The sequence below is a fragment of the Cyrtonyx montezumae genome, unplaced genomic scaffold, assembly GCF_038088225.1.
Source record: "Cyrtonyx montezumae isolate F1298 unplaced genomic scaffold, pur_monq_1.0 scaffold_6, whole genome shotgun sequence".
Lineage (NCBI taxonomy): Eukaryota > Metazoa > Chordata > Aves > Galliformes > Odontophoridae > Cyrtonyx > Cyrtonyx montezumae.
Genome location: NW_027072067.1, coordinates 17,896,890 through 17,916,834, shown reverse-complemented (window position 1 = coordinate 17,916,834; position 19,945 = coordinate 17,896,890). Strand labels below are relative to the sequence as shown.

At 43.3% G+C, this 19,945-nt stretch overlaps 1 protein-coding gene across 1 annotated transcript in view; it reads right to left on the bottom strand.

Annotated features, from left to right (window-relative positions):
- ITPR1 (inositol 1,4,5-trisphosphate receptor type 1) overlaps positions 1–19,945 on the bottom strand; it is a 142,487-nt gene that overhangs the window by 70,779 nt on the left and 51,763 nt on the right. Inside the window, exons 20-36 of the mRNA XM_065749454.1 lie at positions 19,461–19,712; positions 18,000–18,141; positions 17,087–17,240; positions 16,600–16,787; positions 15,298–15,436; positions 14,393–14,451; positions 13,012–13,173; positions 12,733–12,903; positions 11,562–11,627; positions 10,661–10,798; positions 9,262–9,387; positions 8,699–8,899; positions 6,964–7,215; positions 6,300–6,425; positions 5,477–5,605; positions 1,908–2,028; positions 1,097–1,281 (exon numbers count right to left, since the gene is read on the bottom strand). Of these exons, the coding sequence (XP_065605526.1) occupies positions 1,097–1,281; positions 1,908–2,028; positions 5,477–5,605; positions 6,300–6,425; positions 6,964–7,215; positions 8,699–8,899; positions 9,262–9,387; positions 10,661–10,798; positions 11,562–11,627; positions 12,733–12,903; positions 13,012–13,173; positions 14,393–14,451; positions 15,298–15,436; positions 16,600–16,787; positions 17,087–17,240; positions 18,000–18,141; positions 19,461–19,712 (2,611 nt within the window). The remainder of the gene's footprint in view (positions 1–1,096; positions 1,282–1,907; positions 2,029–5,476; positions 5,606–6,299; positions 6,426–6,963; positions 7,216–8,698; positions 8,900–9,261; positions 9,388–10,660; positions 10,799–11,561; positions 11,628–12,732; positions 12,904–13,011; positions 13,174–14,392; positions 14,452–15,297; positions 15,437–16,599; positions 16,788–17,086; positions 17,241–17,999; positions 18,142–19,460; positions 19,713–19,945) is intronic.

The following is a 19,945-nucleotide window of genomic DNA, read 5'->3' as shown; positions in this document are numbered from 1 at the left end:
TAGCAAACCCCAAATTACTTAGCTCCCCAATCTCCCCAACATTGTAGGTGCTCTTGCTCACTTAAGAGAAGGAAAAACGCAGACTTGCTGCACAGAACCTCTGAGATAACTCTCAGGGTATTGCTGCTTATGTACACTGACAAAAGAAGTACTGCTTGAAGTTATGCATAAATAGGATTCTTCCCTTTTCAGTCATGTTTGGAAAGCTGTAGGTGTTGTTTTATTGTCAGGTAGCTATGCTGAAACTTCAGCACTCAAAAAATACTGAGATGCACGTGAAGCTAGAGAGAAAAAGTTTAATCACTTCGAAGAGAATAGAGGGGGGAGTGGACAGAGAGGGGCAAACCACTTCAGTGAGAATGGCTTGGGCAGTTTTTACACTATGTTCTAAGCTGACATATAGTGAGCACTGTCTGCTACAAAAAGCTTCTGAGCATAGGATGGGTTTTCAAAGGAAAGAGACATAGTTTAAGATAATGAATTTCATGTGGTATGAAAAGGGCTTTATTGAACTGGTCTGAACACAGAACACAGCTGCAACAGTCCCTATATCACAAAGCATTGTTTTTAAATGTTGTTTTTTAGCAGAAACAGTGGGGATGACAGCACATCTCAGGAAAGCGACTCAGGATGCAAATGTGTCACAAGGAAGTGATGCTCCCATTCACTTCAAGCTCTGCAGTGCTTCCACGCAGGTCTGTGGTCCTTTTACTGCACTGAGAGGCTCAGTGTACACGGAGCAATGCACTCCAGGGGTCTGCAGGGCAGGGGCAGTGAAATCTCCTGTCTTACCAAAGGAATGTTTTACTTCTAACATATGGTGGGACAAAGAATCTTTGAAGTACCAGTAACTTCAAATGCCATCTCCTCCTAGGGCAGTAAAACTTCTCCATTCATTAAGTGTATGTTCAATGATGTCTCTTTATGCAATGGTTTACATTTGATTTTATGCACAGGATTACATTCGGCATCAGCTACCTCGTTAACCACGCAGCATTTCGATTCGGTAATTCCTAAGTGTCTTTCTACTTACTGAATTCCTCCTTTCACGTAAATACACAGGTGGTTATCCAAAGAAGGGGTGCTGTGCACTCACCTGTAATCTTTCAATTATGTTTCGATAGTCCCTGGAAGCAGCAAGCACTGAATCTCTGCGGGCAGCGTTCCTCGCCGTCATCCGCCAGTTCATCGCGGTCTTCTGCACAATATTGTGAGATTTCAGGAAGAGATTGTTCACCTGACTGTCCAGGTCCACAGGGATTGCAATTGCTCGGCTTTTTGCTGCAACGAGCAGAGGTTTGTTAAGGAGGGATTCCTTTAGCCCATGTATTACAGTCAATGCAAGAACAAGACAAGCTCTGCTTGCAATTCTTCCTGCAATCTACCTTGTATGCACTTTAAACAAGGCAGCGTTTGGTCCCTGTGTAGTGGTCAGACCTCTCTGTAGCACTGTGTTTAAAGGATTTCACAATTCTGAGCTGTTTACTGAAACTGTGTGAATAGGAATACGTCCTCAGACAAACACTAACCTCATGCTAGCACACACGCGCACCTACTCAACAGAATTTGGCTTCACATCCAGTACAAATTACTCTTCTTGCTTCTAAGCAGAGCAAATTACTGGGAGGAGTGCTACAAAGCTACAGATGGACCATTTCCCAGTCATAGATCAACAGGATTACAGAGAGGTAAAACGAAGAAAGCACTTCAGGTTATGGTGACAACACCTATTGTTCAGCTGTGGCAATACAGTGGCACAACTCTGGCTTCGCAGCGTGACTTGGCTCTGAATTAGCTGCAAACTGCACCAGCAAGAAGCTGAGTTTTGCTTATGGAAGGGTGACACCTGAGCAGCAAATACAAGACCACGTTCACAGCATTCAGATCCGACTGCATCCATGTCTTACCTACATCTGAGAGCACCCGAATGCAGCTTTCCACTGATGCCTTTTGACTTGGCATCAACCAATTGCAATGGTAAACTCTGAACACACCTTGCAGCAACTGTACAAACACAGGCTGGCGAGTCTGGAACACAAGAGGAAAGGAAAATCAAGCATCACACCATACTGAGATGTGAAAGCATCAACTTGAGGTAACAGTGGTTTCCAGCTTCAGCCATGACTTCTTGCACACCAGCCATTTCCAGCTGGTCTGCATCCTCTAGTTACACCATTTACCACAGACAGCACCTCTACCACACCATCAGCAACTGAACGGAGAGGGTGGGAGCAAAGGCTGGAAGGGAAATCTTAGACAGCTTCTAAAGCATACAGTTTTAGTAATCAAAGCCTGACTAAGCAAAGGAAATAAGCAGTAATCTTAATCTGTTTCATCAGACTTATCAGCAAATCTGGCACACGGAGGCTCTTCCTTTAGCACTGACCAGCAGCTGACTCAATGGCCCACAGCTAAATGGGACTTGGCTCTTGGCTAAAGGACAGCACAGCTACAGAGTTGAAAACTCATCACTTCAAATATCACCTGGTATCTAATTTACTGAAGAAACCAGCTGTGTATGTTATTTTGAACATAGGTAGTAGTTAGTGGTAAGTAATACTGTTGTTGCAGAGCAGCCAGTATTAATGTGTGGTTTTTAGCTCTGTACTTTGCATGGAGATCTTCCACTGCAGATAGGTGAGCTACTCTGACACACACAGGCACATGAGCTTTGCTCGTTCACCTCTGCAACATCCCAACTATATTGATCAGAACTCCCCACTTGGTTTTCTACAATAATTACTTTGTGTAGCAAGTCATTTATTTTACCTATAGAAGAAAGAGTATTTAAAATGTTTTAAATGAACTCTGCCTGGGAGGGAATACCTACATCCCACTGCCTATTAAGCCATGACATGTTTCTAGCAGCTAGGTGAACTACACCACAGTGCACAGCCCACAAGACTTAGGAACCAGAGAAAAAATACCTCTTTTATTCTTGTCAAGATCAGTGTCTGTTCGTAAGAAAAAAATTGAGTTAGAGGAAAAAAAAACAGATTAGATGAGTAAATCTATTAGATAAATATATTAAATAACACCACTATGAAATACACAAAAGGAGAGTCAGAATTAAAGAACTAACGATTACTATGAGGCAAATACCCAGTACCCTGCCTAGAAATAAGCCAAACACCCAAAACATGGCAGACAGTACTGTTCTCTGAGGGCACTGAAAATATCTGTGCTTTTGGACTTCAGCCACTGATGGCCCTTCCAGTTCCTTTTCAAAGACTTGCTGGTCTAAAAAGCTTCAGAGATGCTTAATTTGCTCAAACTAGCTCCATAAATCAAATAAGAAATCTATTCCACGTTCCACATCCCTCCAAGGACATTTGTGAAGGAAAGCCTTGGGCAGCAGCACCCCTAGGAGGCAGGCAAGCTAAACAGTACTTGCAAAAGAGGGACGTTTTCGGACAGCCGTTCTTTGAATAGACACATTTATGTTCTCCTAATGTTATATTATTTGAACTGTATGATAGATGTACAAGGTGTTCCTTGAACAAGCAAGGCTGATCCTGACTCAGGGGACAATTCAAGTCCAACAAGCCATAACATGAAAGAACAGGAGACAAGAAGAGGCTCGCATGCAAAGAAATGAGAGGACAAGGTGCAGCAGAAAGAATGGGGAGCAAGTGAATCCAGAGGCAAGGCAAAGCTCAGCTGCTGAGGTTGTTTGCCTGCAGAGACATGGAGCCCCACAGAATCTCAGATCTGAGGGCAAAATCCCACCTGGAGGAGTCACGTACACCAGGCCAGGTACTCCAGCAGGCTGTGCTCCTCAGATGGGAGAGCTCTCAGATGTAAGAAAACGTTGACAGGCAGGGAAAGGTTTTAACTCAAAGACATAGAAGCAAGGCAAATCCAGGATAATACAAAGAGCTATCAGCTGAGATGGTAAGGAGGGATGAAATGAGCTGTGTATGGAGGAGTGAACAAGATACTGAAGAAAAACTGCTGACATAAAGTTATCAGATAGCTAAAATACGGTGATAAGGAAGTGTATTCAAATGTTGTACACTCAGATGACAATTAAAGGTATGATAGCCAAGGTATACAGCACAGAGGGATGAGAGGAGAAGGGCAGAGCCCTGGGGAACAAGGCTAACCATTGATCTCAACTTCTTATCTTTTGATGAAATTCTGACAAACTTTCATTGAAGCTGATGGTACAATAGTTGCTGACATTTTAAAGTCACATGAGAAGCAAATGAACTGCTGGACTGCTCAGACTTGCCTGGGTTAAGACACAACTCTAATAAAGCTGCTCAGCCCAAACAGCTGCTGCTGCAGCTCTCTGTGCTCTCACAGGCAATGCACACAGTCTGGCAGTTCAAGAGCGTTTGAGATCAACTCAAATGCTGCTCTGCTGCTCTCAACGTGACTGACTTCTTGCCTGAAAAAGGCTTGAGAAGCAGACCTCTGTTGAACACAAAATAGTTGGATGGATCAGGCTGAAAACTGGTCACGCAGGCATGGCTCAACCACACATCAGATTTAATGAGGGCAGGAGCATACTGCTAATATTGGACAGACAGAACTCCCCACCTGATGCTCTCACACAGCAGTTCTATGCACATTTTCCTGCAGACACCCAGGGAGCACACCATGACCCAAAGGGTTACAGTTCACACTGTGATGAGGGACTACCACAGTCAATTGGCACATGCCCCTTATGGCTGCCTTTGGAAGCAAGATGCTTCCTAACCTGCTGCCAGTTGAGTTCAATTACAAACCTGGAGTTTGAATTCTGAACGATTGCCTGTGGCATGATGAGGTTGCATCAAGTTGCAGCAATCACCATATCCAAACTTGAGAGATCAGCCAGACACCTGAGCACTCCGCCCACACTCCTCCCAAGAAGTTATTTATGAATAAAAGAATGATGTTATCATTGTGCTGCAATACAAACACTAGGGCAATGTCCTGACACTGCTGTTCTGCTGAGGAAATCTCTATCTTCTGTCACAAACATTCCAAGTTCTCCCCCACACTTTTGTTCAAGATCAGAAGTTACTCAGCTTAACAGAACAGAGCTTTTGCATTTTTGTTTTGTTTTTAAAGGAAATTATAATCTTATAAAAACATACTGTTTTGTACCCTCTGTAATGCAACTTCCATTCCCCTATCTGGAAGGCTTGCCACCAAAGCTTTATCTTTCCTCAGTGTGCTCTGGAGAACTCTTTCCTGCCATCCAATCTCATGAGGACACGGAGGCCTTCTGGACAGAGTTTCTATGCTGTCTCAAGGATGGTACAGAATTGAATTTGCTCATGAAGTTGTGACCACTCTCACAGACAGCATTTGTACACTGACATACAAACCTTCTATCCATTTCTACCTCAGAACAAACATCTTGGCCACAACAAACATGCACCAGCGCCCACATGTCCCTCCTGAACTGATAACAGAACTGAAGAGGAATTGACATAGTTGTGCTGGCACCATCTCTTCATCCGTGTCTCTATTTTTTTCCTACCTGCAAAGTAGTGCTCTGATCAGAGAATGGGGAACTGAAGAAAGTGGTGACAATACTCATCACTATTTCTGTAACGTACTTCTCCAGGATGGAGTCAGCATGCTTCCTGTCGCTGGTGTTGTTACAGGCCTGCAAGACAATTTGTTAGATCAGAAACCAGAACTGACTAATAAGCATTACAGACTGGAGGTTTTTGATTTTGCATCACTCTAGTCAGTGTATTTCCCTGTCAGAACAATATTTACGACACAAGGATATGTGCATCTCCAGCACATGCAAAGACAGACCCCAGTGCTCTCACTGTTTCAAAGTGTTGGCATATGGCACGTTTAGGAGTAAGGGGAAGAAACAGAGCTCCTTAGAAGAAATAAGCTAGGAGGATAGGAAGGTGTAAATGCTTTCATGTGGGGAAATACTTGGAATCCCAGGCAGAAAGCCACAGGGACAAACAAATGCCAAGCCTGGAAAAACAAAATGGTCCTGATCTGCCAAAAAACGTTGACTATTGCCTGGGAAGGAACTAGCTATCACAGCCAGAATAAGCAAGCCAGGTGGCAGAACAGAAAAATGCATTAGACAAAGGAGCAGGGTGTGGGGCTTCTACTTTTTTTTTTTTTTTTTTTTAAAGGAAAGCATTAATGTGTTCCATGGAACATGAGTAATGAAATCCACAGGAACAGGGGAAAAGGCAAACAAACTGTAAAGGCACAGCATTTGGGGGTACTTACTGCCCTGATGCAGTAGCACTGTGCCTTATTTTTATTGCTACACACTACAGAGGTTAAACTTTTTCAATTCAGTACCTAGATACAGAAATCATTACCCGACAGATGTCAACCAGGAAGTTCTCAAATAGCTTCCACATATGATTACTGGTGTATATCTCTTTCATTTCTACTTCTGTGTCCACATAGCAATGATTCAAGAAGTTGATGTACGCTATTTTAACCTAAAAGTGAAGAAAAAAAACACCATTAAAAGAAATGAAAACCTAAAAAGTATTATGAATGGATATAATGACACATTAAAACTGCTACAGAAATCATCCATGGCTCAAATTCTTCCTTTTATTTAAGCACTGGTGAAATTTAATGCCATGAATAGCAAGACATCATCCAATGAAAAACACTGGGATTATTGCAGACAAAACGTCAGCATTATAATCATCTCCAGTTCTGCAGAACCATCTGTTCAAGTTTAGTAGCATACTCCATAAACTTCTCTGCCTCGAGAACTGTATAAAAGAAACAAGTGCACCATCATACCCCCATTTTAAGGGCAAGGGAACAAAAGGATTTCATTGAGCTATCCAGAACTGCTGTCTATAGTTGGACCAGGAGAGGAATTTAGTTTCCCAGCTCACTGCTGCTGCTCACCTGTCCCACCAGCTTTATCATGCCAGAAGGACCAGGTAATACTAAATCTCTCCTGCCCAAAGTCAGAACACTTCAAATTCATGCAGGCCAGTGTCTCCAAACAGCTCTCACCTCAGGTATGCAATCCTCATGGGTTACTACCCTAACAATGTCATCCAGAGGAAGTAGGGAGTTGCATTTTATTTCTGTGTAGACATTCTTGCCTTCTGTGCACACAGCAAGCAGCTCTACCAAGTGGATATGGTACATCAGCGGGCTGTTCTCGTCCATCCGATCTCTCTCTGATCTCATCATTTGCACCAAAGTCTGGAAGGAGGCTCTGTCATTGTAAAACACTAGGACGTCTTCTCCTGCATTCACCAGCTAACGAGAAAGAAAAATATTCCATTAACAGATCAAAGCCTGGGCATCTCCCCGCAGCATCCTCCCCAGTCAGCAGTGCAAGTCCTGATGAGCTATTCTTTGCAAACTTGAAAGAAGTGCAGCCACCAGCTCAGCTGGGCTCTGTGCTCCCCTCACAAGGTACAACAGCTCGACTACGACATTTTCTCTTAAAGAATTTACCACTTCTAAACTGCTGAGGAACTTCAAAGTCAGCCCAACTGAGTGCTCAGACAGAAGCTGTGCCAAGAAGCTTGTGACTTTCCATTGTACTTTTTAATTTCACGTATATTGCCTCAGCTGACTTCTTAATGCAGTAAGCTGTAGATGTACCATTTTGTTCAGAAAAATGCCTCAGGGGCACGCCGGGTGGGAGGGCTGCCAGGCTCTGTCATTCCACCCTTCTGAACAAACACCATCAATTCTCCAAGGCTAGCAAGTGACACGTTAAGTCACATACTGGAGATTTCTATCAACTTCACACGTCAAGTCTGGATGGCCAGAGCTCCAGAGCACTTAGGATCTCCTGTAACTCCACAAAGGGAATGACACTGAGCAGACTGAGAGCTGCTGTGGGCTCAGCACTACAAAGCACACAGCTGTAGGGATCAGAGCCTTCCAAGTAGAGCCTGGCACCATCTGCTAGATAAAAGGCATAAGACAACCCCTTCCTCCTCAGCAGCCACTGACCGTGGTCAAAGCTGACTGCTGGACATCTTCACCAACCCAACCTCATGTTGAGAAGCTCACAAAACCATTTCTAAACCGAACTGCAAAATGCTGAAGACCTCTGATCAACTCATTAAGATTGGCATGCAGAAGCCAGAGCTTGGCAAATCTGATCCTCGAGCTCCCCCTGCCGCGGAGGCCAACAACAATCCCTTAGTTATGTAAATAATGGCAAATGGATCGCCTCCAAAATCCCACGTGAAGGGACTTATTTGCCCTTTTCCTACCTCTCCCTGTTATCCTGATATCCCCCCAGTTGCCTACACACATGGTGACGACCCTCAGACTTTTCCTCCTTCTGCACTTACCAAGAATCTACACATTCAGCTACTTAATAAAAAACAAATCCCATCAAACTACGCTATTATCATGGTAAAATTTTCTTTCAGCATTACAATGCTGAAATTAAAGCCTTTCTCTTACAGGCAGTTTTCCTACAGAAAGGCAGCCTTCCTTCAAACTAAGCTTGCCTAAACACCGCTCTGCAGAAGCCTGGAAAATAACTTGCAATTATCATTAATAACCAACTGCTCTTCGTAGCTACAGGTGAAGAGCTCAGAAGGCTTTTGGTCACAAAAACAGCCTGTGCTTTCTGGAGCTGTATGCTCTTTTTGCATTGAGAGAGAGAACTGTCAGCTTCTTGGCAGTCCCAGAAGCGAGAGGATCAATTTGTCATTTTCACCAACTGCTATGTGAAAACTTCTGTTCAGACCTTGCAAATCTCTGCAGCTCTCACCTCAGCCATTACCATATCTTGGCATTTCTTAATGAATTTTCCTTCCGCCTTGACGATTGTCTGCAGGAACTTTATGTACTGAACATTCCTGCCATGTGTTTCTATACAGTGGACAAAGTGTTGAACGACGCGTTCATTAATTTCACTGCAAAGCTGGAAGTTGTTCATGAAAATGTGCTGCATTGTTACTGCTTCCAGAATCTAATGAAAGGGGTGAAAGAAAGAAAGAAAAGAAAAATTAGAAAACAAACAAAGCACCAAATCCACAGAGAGATCGGGATAAACCAGCACCCCTGCAGGGTGGGTGTAGGACTCTGCAGACCACATCTGAGGAGCCAATATTTCAATACCATGCTTGTATCTCAGCTTTTCTTTTCAAACCACTTCAGCCTCCTGAACTTCCTGTACTGAAATGGTCCTAAGCAAGCTTTCGAGACTTTAGAAAGAAAACAGTGACCCCTTCAACCAGGCTTGCATCAGAGCAGGCCCAAAGGCAATTACCAAGGACAATCCTTTCTTCTTTCTTGCTGGAAAAAACAAACGTGGCATGAGGTTACTCTTACCCCTGGGTTAAGGAACAGGTTTATGTGCTTGTGCAGCAATGCCTGGTTCTGTTGGTTCCCAGCACAGAAGTTCTGTAAAAACTCGTGTGCAAGCTTCATTATCTCTTGCATCCTTGTGTCTTCAGCCTGTGATTGCATGACAAACACAGTGGGGTTACAAAGAATCTGAAGGTTCACTTTCAGGTGAGCACTAGATGAGTCCCAGTTCCAGCTCTGCAAGAGAACTGTCACGTATCTCTCACACTGAAGAAAAACAAACCTCCACCCAGTTCACAGACACTAGGGATGAGTTTGGCCTGCTTCACAGTTCTAAAGATCATCAAAACTAAAGACCGTAATAGAAATTACAGTAGTTTATTCTTTAAAATCACAGACTCCACACCCAAGCCTGCCAGCAACGTGCTTTAGTCACTTTTACACTTCTGAACAGAGAACTACACTGGCCAAACCACAACACATCATCACCTTAGGGCTACCAAGGAAAATTGCCACGTTCTGCTGAAATGCATTTCAGCAGTGACAGATAGGCAGTTCATGGCAGAGAGGAGATGGAAAGTTCTTACTGCAACAGTTAAGTCCAATTTATATTTACTGGAATGTGCACACTACTTGCATGCGTCCAAGCACAGTTCAGGAACTGGTGCCTTTCCTCTGACATCAGTGTAGAATACTGATGGCAAAACATGCAGTTTGGAAAATCACTGTTTTTATTCTTAAGAGGTTTCACACATTTCCAAGGGTGAAACACCTTCCAGGCTACCCATTCAGTAGCATATTCACAAGAATGGGACAGAACGGCAAAAAGAATAATCAGAGGGGCTGTTTCTGCCGATTTTTTTTTTTCCTTAGCAAAATATCAAGCAAGACAGTGAGATTTAACTTAACATTATTCAAAGCTACTGCCTAGAATTACTGGTTTTAAGAAACCTGTGGAGTCTGGAACAGAGGGCAGCAGTCAGTGGTAGAACATGACAAGCTCCCTCACCTATGCCACGATAAGCACCTGTAGCCAGTGACTAATGGGCACCAGGGCAATGAACTCAGGGCGTGATCCACCAGCACAGTGCAGTGCTGTGCAATGAGAGAGCACAAAGAGAGCATCACCCTGTGCCACTGACAGTGCACGTGGCACCCTGATACGTCTAACTGTGAACTGCAGCCCTCTGCTGGTTAGCCAGCTGGTATTAACTCACACCTAAGAGGGAGTCTGGGACTCTGCCATGGGGTTTCTGTGTGTAACCACTGGGCACATCTGCTGATGTACCCTACAGGGGACCGAGCTCCCTCGTGTCCCCGGGAAGGCTGTCATACAGATACTGCAACACAGCAAGGAAGACTTGGATGAGGTATTAAAAGCCCATCGACCTGACATGAAGTGGTAGCTGTACAGAAACCCAACCTTTTCATAAGGGATCTGCAGCAACTCGAGCACAACCGCGTGTGCTCCCATGTTCCTCAGCAGTCGCTGCTGCTGCTTGCGGCTCTTCCTGACCGAGGCGCTCTCCTGGACACACAGCTTGCTGAGCCGGAGCAGGATCTGGGGAAGAAACAGAACCTAGTTTCGTGGCCTCAAGATGAGGAGTTAAGGCTGGGTTAGAGCTGGGTTGCTCCTGCAACAGCTGTGGGAAGGCAGAAGGACCGAGCTGCAGCTGAGAAGCAAGAGGCAGCAGGCACGGCTGTATCACTCGCCCCTCTCCCAGGATGCAGCAGCCCGTGCAGTGCTGTCACTGGCACAGGTAAGGGAAGCAAAGAGGCAACAAATCCATCATCACATCTGGTGGTCGCTGGCCTGGGCACTACCCACTTCATTTCAGACTAGTGCTGGTTCTGCAGAATTTAGCTGTGTGAAGTGAAGTTAACATCTGGCTCCACAGCACAGGGCTGCAGAAAGTCAGAAGAACACGAGTGCCAATGCATGCTCTTTGTCTGGTATTTTTGAAATTAAATGTCAGCAGCACAGTTTTTGCAAGTGAACTTACTCAGGACAGGGCAATTAATGTAGCTTCTTGATTTGCTTACTTCCTTTATAGTCTTTAATAGTAAAAACATTGTGTTACCATTGAAACAGCAACAAAACATTGTCTTTCTCATTAATCCATTCTTAAGGAAAGAACACACATATCGTGCTATTATACTCCTGGCTTCTCATTCAAGTCAGGATATGTTATTACTCAGCAAATAGTTTCCACAATGGAAGAGTGACTCAGACTTTCCTGGGTGTCTCCCTCTGGCTGCAGTCAGCTCTCCAGAGCTGTGTTACTCACTTCTACTTCCATTTAACTATCAAGAAGCAGTTTTACCTCTTTTACTACGCGGTAGTTGTAGCTGCTGGTACTTTCAGGCTTCTGTGACTTGCTGTGACCTTCCTGTGGATAAGAATCAGGCAGTTATTAGAAGCTTGTAGTATTCTCTTCATGAAAACTAAAATTACTGTTCTAGTGACTGCTCTCTTCCCGGAAAGGGTGTCAGCCTTCAGTCTGCTGACGGTCTCAGTCTCTGAAAAATACATGTGATTATCCTGTCAAGACCTCTGTAACATAATAACGTGATGGTGGGATAATTTTAGAGACAGTAACCTCCTGTCCTTTCCTTCGTTTGGCATGCTCCATCTGTAATCAAGTCCTCCCCATCAAAACGCTCTCTCCCCCTTTACTATTATAAAGTTTTCATTGCACAAAGAGCAGAAGATGCCTAACTAGACACAAGGAAAGCAATCAGTAAACTACTTGTACTTCCAACAGTAAACATTCATATCCCAGGGGCTACTTCTTGCACTCTTTCATCCACTGTTTTCTATTTGATTAAAATGATATTGAGACAAACACATTTAATTAGTTATATAGTGTGTATTGTGGGAGCCCAGCACCATTAGGCTCAATAAAGCACCAGCATTTAACAGGTTCTTTAAACACTACTGTATGCCATTAAATTATAGTAAATATTCAGGGTTTTGATTTTTCTATTTTTGAGACTTCTCTCTACAGTACTGTATGTCATATGCATATGGTGCTTTAGCATATTCTGCACATCTCAGCATTCATCCATTAGCTTCACTAGTGGACTTACTATAAAACTCAGCATCATTAATAAACACACCATGCTAATAGCTACAATAAAGTCCTAAACTCCACATTATATATGCAAATAATTTAGCCAAAGGATATGGAAAAAATCCATTATGTTGAGAGCACAGCCCGTGTGACTGACTTTGGGTGCAGGCACCCTGGTGTTAGAACCTGAAGTCGATGTTTTAACAGCATCATCTATTTCTGAGCAGTTTCTATCTGAGACTAACTGGCACTGGCTGGTCTAAGCTCCCTTCTTACTCTCATCTTAGTCTAAAACCAGCACAGACAGCATTACCAGGCCGTGCAACTTGCTGACAAGATGCCTGTCTTAGTCCCAGGCCTGAAAACAGTTCCACTTTCAGAAGATGTAACATACAAATCTGGAGAAGCACAACGTAATTACCTCTTTTTTCTTGTGCTCATTTTCACCTGGCACTCCATCCATAGTCTCATCAGGGCCCTGGCCTTTGTACACCCAAAGCTCAGATTTCTCCACAATAGACCTCAGCTGGTCCAAATCTTGCTTTATCTGCTTGTAGTTGTCAACGTCTTGGCTGGTAACAAGCAGTTGAACCTTACATGAACACAATCCATTAGTTGCACGAAAAATACTTGCTTTCTTTTTTAACTACAACCTGTACATTCAGATGAAGAGGGATGCTCTTAACACACACACACATACCTGCTTAAAAGCTTGGAGGACTTCTTGCCTCTGACTGAAGTGTCGGAAGAGAAGCTGGAGTGCTCCAGAGACCAGAGGAGGATAATCATGCATTGTTAAATGCAACAGAACTCTGAGAAACGTTCTGCCACCGTGATCATCCAAATCCAGCGGTGTATTCTCCTCACTGGAAACAGAGCGTGGGAATTTACTAGAATACTGGGCTTATCTTTCCAGCAGGTCTCTTAGTCTAGCTTCCTGAGGTGGAAAAATCTCTCATTTTTAAATGAGTAGGATATTTATCCAATCAAATGCTGTATGAAGACGTACAGATTTGCGTTTCCTCTTGGTGTGCTGCTTACTTGGAAGACTATTCCAGAATCTCATTACTCACTGTTCACTCAGCATGCAGCTGCATGCAACCTATGTTTTCCAGGGACAAATCATCACTAATTATTTTTGTCCCTAAGTCAGTCTAATCCTACTGCTGAAATAATTCCTGCCCAGTCCTAATACTCTCCTTCCCATCCACAAAATACAACTATTCCTCCACATCCAGGTTGAGATACCAATTACACCAACCACTAGCAATTTTTCTCTTTGCTGTCTTTTCTCTGCATTTATTTTCTGTAGGTGATCAAACACCCCTTTCTGATTTCCTTAATGGTGACTCTGAATCCTCCCCAAAATCTGCTTCCAAGCAAATATGCACACCTGCATTACCAATCTGGTCATTAATTCTGTAAGTGAACATCCCTCTTCTCTCATTTAAGAAATCAGTTACCTTAGGCTTACAGAAGTGAGCTGCAGCTTCCTGAGCAGCTTAAGGGCTATTAGAATATACACCTTCACAGTGCTCCAACAGTGAGTGGTTGGAATATCAAGATAAGCCCACATACTTTAAGTCTGTCACTGATTTTACATCCTGTGATTTAAGGAAGGGTATAAGCAACTCCAGAAAGAAAGCAGGTACTGCAGACAGGGCTTGTTTTGTTCTGTCAGGTACAGGCAATCTAATTCTGCATTATCAAAAAAGTAAGTATGGCTAAGTAGATCTGCCTTAGAAGTCCCAATCCTTCCCTACACAAACTTCTCCATCTAAGATTTCACAGCAGCACCCAGCTTAGATGCACTAATCTTCCAGCTTTGCAGCTGGAGGTCTTTTTTGACTGAAGGACCACAAGTACCTTATCCATGGCTTTTAATTTAAATGGACATTGCTTCAAGTTGTATCAAAGTTATTGCAGCAAAACAAAGCCTATGCAAGTGGGGCACTGTTTCCAATCTTTGTTCCATTTACCAACCCACTTGCAATTGCAATCCACAGTCCTTATGAGCACACTGGGGGATGCAGTCTGGGAACTGCTGAGCTACATCTCAATTAGCACTACTGAAGAGATACTTTCCTTCCACCAAAGATTCCTTCAGCTTGTTCTTCAATATGTTCAAAGTCTAGGGCTCCTGAGAAAATAAGAGCAGACAAACACTCGGTGTCAGAGCTGCACCAGAGATGTTCTTTCAGTCTAAAGATATTTTAAACCACAAGTGTTGATGTAGATGTACACAAGAGTCACAGTGCGCTGAGCGGAACGCACACGTTACTGAAGTCTGCTGAGATAACCTAAGAAAATACATGAACCTGTCATCAGCTCACAAACTGAACTCATAACCACGTCAGCAACATCCAGGCTTATTCTTCTGGGCTGTTTTCAGATTGCACCTGCATCATTCCAGACACGGATGGGAAATGCTGCAAGTTTCAGAGGGGCCATCCACACAGAACTCCTGGCTGCAGAGAGAAATTCCACCACAGTGGCAATAATACCCCTATGGCTCAACAGACAGAAAGGGCTTTGTGTTTCCCAGAAGGTGGTATATATTATATTACTGGTAACGATTATTACTCCAAAAATAAATAAAAAACAAAACAAAAAACAGTATCTGGTATTTTTTTGCAGGAAGTTTGTCAGCTGCATATTCTTCCCCCTCTGCTGCCCCAACTCTCCAACCAGCAGGAGTCACAAACAGCAGCTTGAGCTGAATGCCACTGGACTTACACCATTTCTACATCAGTTAACTGACACAACCTACTCCTGGGCACAGGAGGTAGTGAAGTAAAAAAGAACATTTTGAATGACAAACTGATGGTAAGTATGAAACAGACTACTGATGTTAACAGGCAACCTTCAGTCTGCACTACGTCCATGAGACCAATGTTCATATGCCAGAGCAAGAACCTGAACCCATTACTGACTGAGACTGAAGATCCTCTCCTAACACAAGCTCATTCTTTGCAAGGTAACTAACCTGGGACATTTGCTGGCATTTCTTGACTACTGCTTCCAGTGGGTGACTCAGACATCTGGGCGTTGCTTTCATCAAATTCATGTTTGAATATGCAAAGTAGGCAGGAGATTCTGTAGTCCAATCTCACATTCAAAATGAACTGATCATAAAGAAGTAGTAGAAATGTTGAAACAGCTTGTCTGTTTCCAGCATACACACAGACTATTTACATAACACAGCAACCCAAACGCAAGATCAACCTTTAAAAGAATGTGCATTTAATTTGGAGAAGTTAGGTGGAAGTATACATTGCATTGCTTTTTTTGTTTGTTTGTTTTCAAACCCCAGAATTAATTAACTTCTTTCAGTGACTTCAGCGAGCACGATAGGCACACAGCAATAAAACCTTACAAGTAAAAGCCTTTGGCAGAGTTTTGATCCTTTATTGCTGCCCAAACCACTCATCCTCACATTCAGGGGAATATGCTTCATGCCAGTTTTAATAACCTATGGTAACGGGGGAATACTGCTGGGTTAAAATACCCCATTGTGACATGCCAGGCTGTGTGAGAGAAGTTCTCTGTTTAACTAAAATTAGAAATGGTGAAAGGAAGTGAATCAAGCCTCCCCTACGTGCTGCATCTGTTGCTGAGAGGAAGGGCATGGCCTCAGATGCAGCTCTGTGCAAAGCCTCCCACGGAGGGCAGGGGGAAGGCACACCATGGCTTTCCTGCTGCTCTGCATGCTTCCACCCACACGGCTTTTTCAGCATTTTGGCCTACATGAACTTGCCCATGAAGTTCCCAACAGCTCTCAACTCATACAGTGAGGGAGGGAAGATGGATCTGAGCACAGTATTTTTGTGTCACAACATAGACAGAGCTGTGCGAAAGGGGAAACAAACTTTTATCTTCATGTCCTGAAGGCCTGGGGGAGTTAACAAGAGGGAAAAAGCAAAGACTGAAGGGGCGACAGCTATGCAGAAAGAAGCACAAGCATAACTCCCCTCCTTGGGAGGCTTAACAAGATGGTCCTGGAGATCCAGAGAAAATACTAAGACAGTACAGGGAGTAAGAGCCCTCCACTTCAGCACATCAGCTGTTCACAAGCCTGTTAATCACACCAGAGTCCCCTGCAGATTCAAGTCTGCTACATGGTTTCAGTCACTGCATATTATTATTACACATAGGATGCCTGAAAAAGTTGCCCTTGCAACACCTGAAAAGAGGTACATACAAGGCAGGAGTAAATTAAATTGTAGCATGGCACTATACTGACACTTAAAGACAGAACAAGATGTCCATTAGTTTGCAATGCTAATACCTGAAGAATTTCAATGATCTTCAGCTTAGTATCCATCACCAGGATGTCCTCCTTCTCTGGCTCAGTCTGCTTGACATTGCCCTCAGGAGCAGCAGCAAGTGGGGTCATGGGCAAGAATCCCCCACCTCTCAGCACCACCTGGGTCATCAGCTCACCCACTCCATGGATTGATCTCATCACATTGCTCCCTTCAGAGGTAGGTAAACATGTAATTATGTTAATGTAATGGGACTGCATTAACAAGCCAAGGACCCTTCACCTCCTACAAAGAGAGCTTGTCCCAACATTAAAGGCACCTAAGTGCCTGGAACAGGTGGAAGTCAATAGGAGCAATGCTTCAGAACCACCCCCACTTCCTCCCTCTTCCACTGTAGACATCGCCCTGCTTTATAACCAAGTCACAGACAGCACTGAGTAGAAGGTGTTGAAACCACACCAATATTTTCACACCAACTTGAATCTATGAACCATCTTTGAGCAGTCTTACCTTTGCTTTCCTCGCCTTTTGTCATTTTGGTGATAGGGAAGATGGTAGTGATGTGCACACAGTCTAATATAGCAAGGAGGATTTTGGTCAGCCTGAGGAGGTCACAGAAGTTGTAGAAACCAAAATAGATCAGATTTCTGGCTAAGTTAACCACCTACCAAAACAACAATAAAAAGTCTGATCAATACTAAACAGCTTGCTATAAGAATCACGCTTTCAGAGTGAAAAAAAAACCAATAACATGGTTGTGAGTCATATTCTGATTGTGATATCTCATAATTACTTATAAAACTGTGCAGTTCTTCATGTGATTAGAAAGCTTCCTACTTGCTCACAAATACTATAATGCTTGTGGCAAGGGTCTCAAGCCACAGCTGATATTCTCTCGCTCCAGTATCTGTCTCATTACAGACGAGGTGAGATAAGTATGAACAATACTTTTCATGGCTTTGCTACATATATTTTCATGGCTTTGATACATATATGCCACAACTACAGATTACTAGGTTCCCCAACAAGGCCTCCCCATGCACTGCTTCACAATCCACAAGAACACTTTCACGTGCAGTGCAAACACTGAAGGCAGACCCACCAGCTGAAGTATGCTCCTCCATTTAAATTACTGCATTTTTACATCAGTAATTCAAGATCACTACTGTGTTTTGTTTTACTGACTACCTATGCCAGTAAAGCTTTTCTTGGTAGTAGCACTGACAGCACAAACAGAAAATAAGTTGCTGCAATTCTAAGGCATAAGTTCACACTCATTAATTGCATTTCAAGAGCAAGCTTCACGAGCTGTCACGTAGTTCAGAGGATGTGCCTGCACGAGGAGTACCTGCTCACCCTCCTGGTGCTGAGAAAAGTACCAACACCCCACAGAAAAAGGCTGATATCAGAGCTGGGTAAGTACCTCAAAAGTGAGCTTATTCTTCTCTTTATCAGAGAAAGGGAATCTCTGACACACCACATCTCTTAAGTATTCCTCTACGAATTCCATCGTTTGTGCAAATCTCTCTTTAATTTCATCTTTGGAAGTTCCACTGCTATCGTAGCTGAAGAGGAAAACAAACAAAACAGAGCTCAGCATGCCTGTACACGGGGCTTTCCCCCAGCACAACTTCCCAGTGGTTTGTCAAAATCCAGGAAAGGTTACAGGCTCAAACATCTTGTCCAACGGAAAGAGTCAGGGAGCTGACAGCAGACTTTCCTGGCTTTTGCTGCTTTATCCCATTGGGTCATTTTGCACTATTTAAAAGTGTCTGAGGAAAACAAAAAGAGTTCTGTCCCTTAAATAAAATTGCTTGTTTTGTTTATTTAATGGAAACTGACAATCTGCTTGCAGCACCCAGGAGAGCAGTCGTGGCCAAGAGATGCTGACTGTGGACACCAACTTCTCTCCAAATAAAAACAATACGCATTCAATGTAGACTTGAATTTTTCGTAACAGAAACGATCAGTTTCTCAGTTTGTGCAGAGAATTTTGAGAAGAGAATCCCAATAACCTTCCCTTAACTACCTTCCCCCCTCTTTTTTTGATCATGCATCACTCATTGTTTTGCTTAAGCTCATCATTTTTCTAGTTTGGCTACAAGCTATTGCATTTTTCCCATAAAAGACTGGGTTAGTGAGGAGGGAAGGGAGGAAGGAAGAAAACACCAAACATGAGTGCTGATATGAAATGAATCACATTCCTAATGGCTAATGTGATTGTCAACATCTGTTTCTTTTGATGAAAATGAGTCTTGATTTGTTCAGTTCTGTTCAACTGTTGTTATATTATTCCTACTATAAAGAGGTGACATGGGTCCACAGTCAAGAAATCGTTTCCAGTCAAGCCATAGTTTTGTTCACATTTTTTAACCACTGCATCAGAATATTTTCCACTGGTGATTAAGCAAGGTGACTGCATCCAGCACATCCCTTGTCTCTCCATCTTCCCCCTCGTTTTTGCTATTGATTGCACTAGTTACTGTATGGACAATCAGCTTTGAAAAGTCACTACTCTGAACAAATAAGGCGAGAAGGAACCAGCCCTCCCCCTTGCTTCCCCCCCCCCAGGTTGCCTGATCACATTACCCCCATAGAGGCAAACACCACAGGGTTCCGCAGAAACACCACTCAGCTTTCAGACTTTACACTGCACAGACAGGAAGGTGGTTTTCTTTCCATACTCAGGAAGATTCTCTCCAAACATTACAAGCAATGCATCTATTACACGGCTTGAATAACAGAACTAGTGAGAACAGGCTAAAGAAAACCAAAACCACACAGTATGAAGAAACCATTAGGATTGATCTGGTTTCATTTAAAAATAGTAATAATAATTAAATGATGGCATTTCCTTTCCCACACCATTCCAGCAAGTACTTACTCATCAATGGCGATTTCAGAAGGTATCTCAGACCACAGACGAGCGTACTTCACTGGTGTGACTTGCTCCTGGGGGTCACGATCAACATGCATGTGGAGCATGAGGCGGCAGAACGATGCTCTCAGGTCATAGGGCAAGTTCTCATCAGACATGCAACGGAGAATGAGATCCACATCCAGCTGGCCAGAGATTTCATTTATGGCTAAGTACTGTCGATCAAGGCACATTCTAGCAAAGAGGTTTAGCTGGTATCTTCAGGGAGAGGAGGAAACACAAACAAACATTTCCAGAACCATCCACTGCCTGTAGCACTGATAAGCTACTATACGCAGTAACAATGGATGGACTTCCTATTTTCCAGTCATTATTCAAAAGGAAAAAAATAAAGTTTATCAAGCAAAAATGGAAATGGTGTAAAAACAGAATAGAAGGGCTCTTCATTTCCCTGAGGGTAATACAGCAGTAATGCTATCAACAAAAGTTCT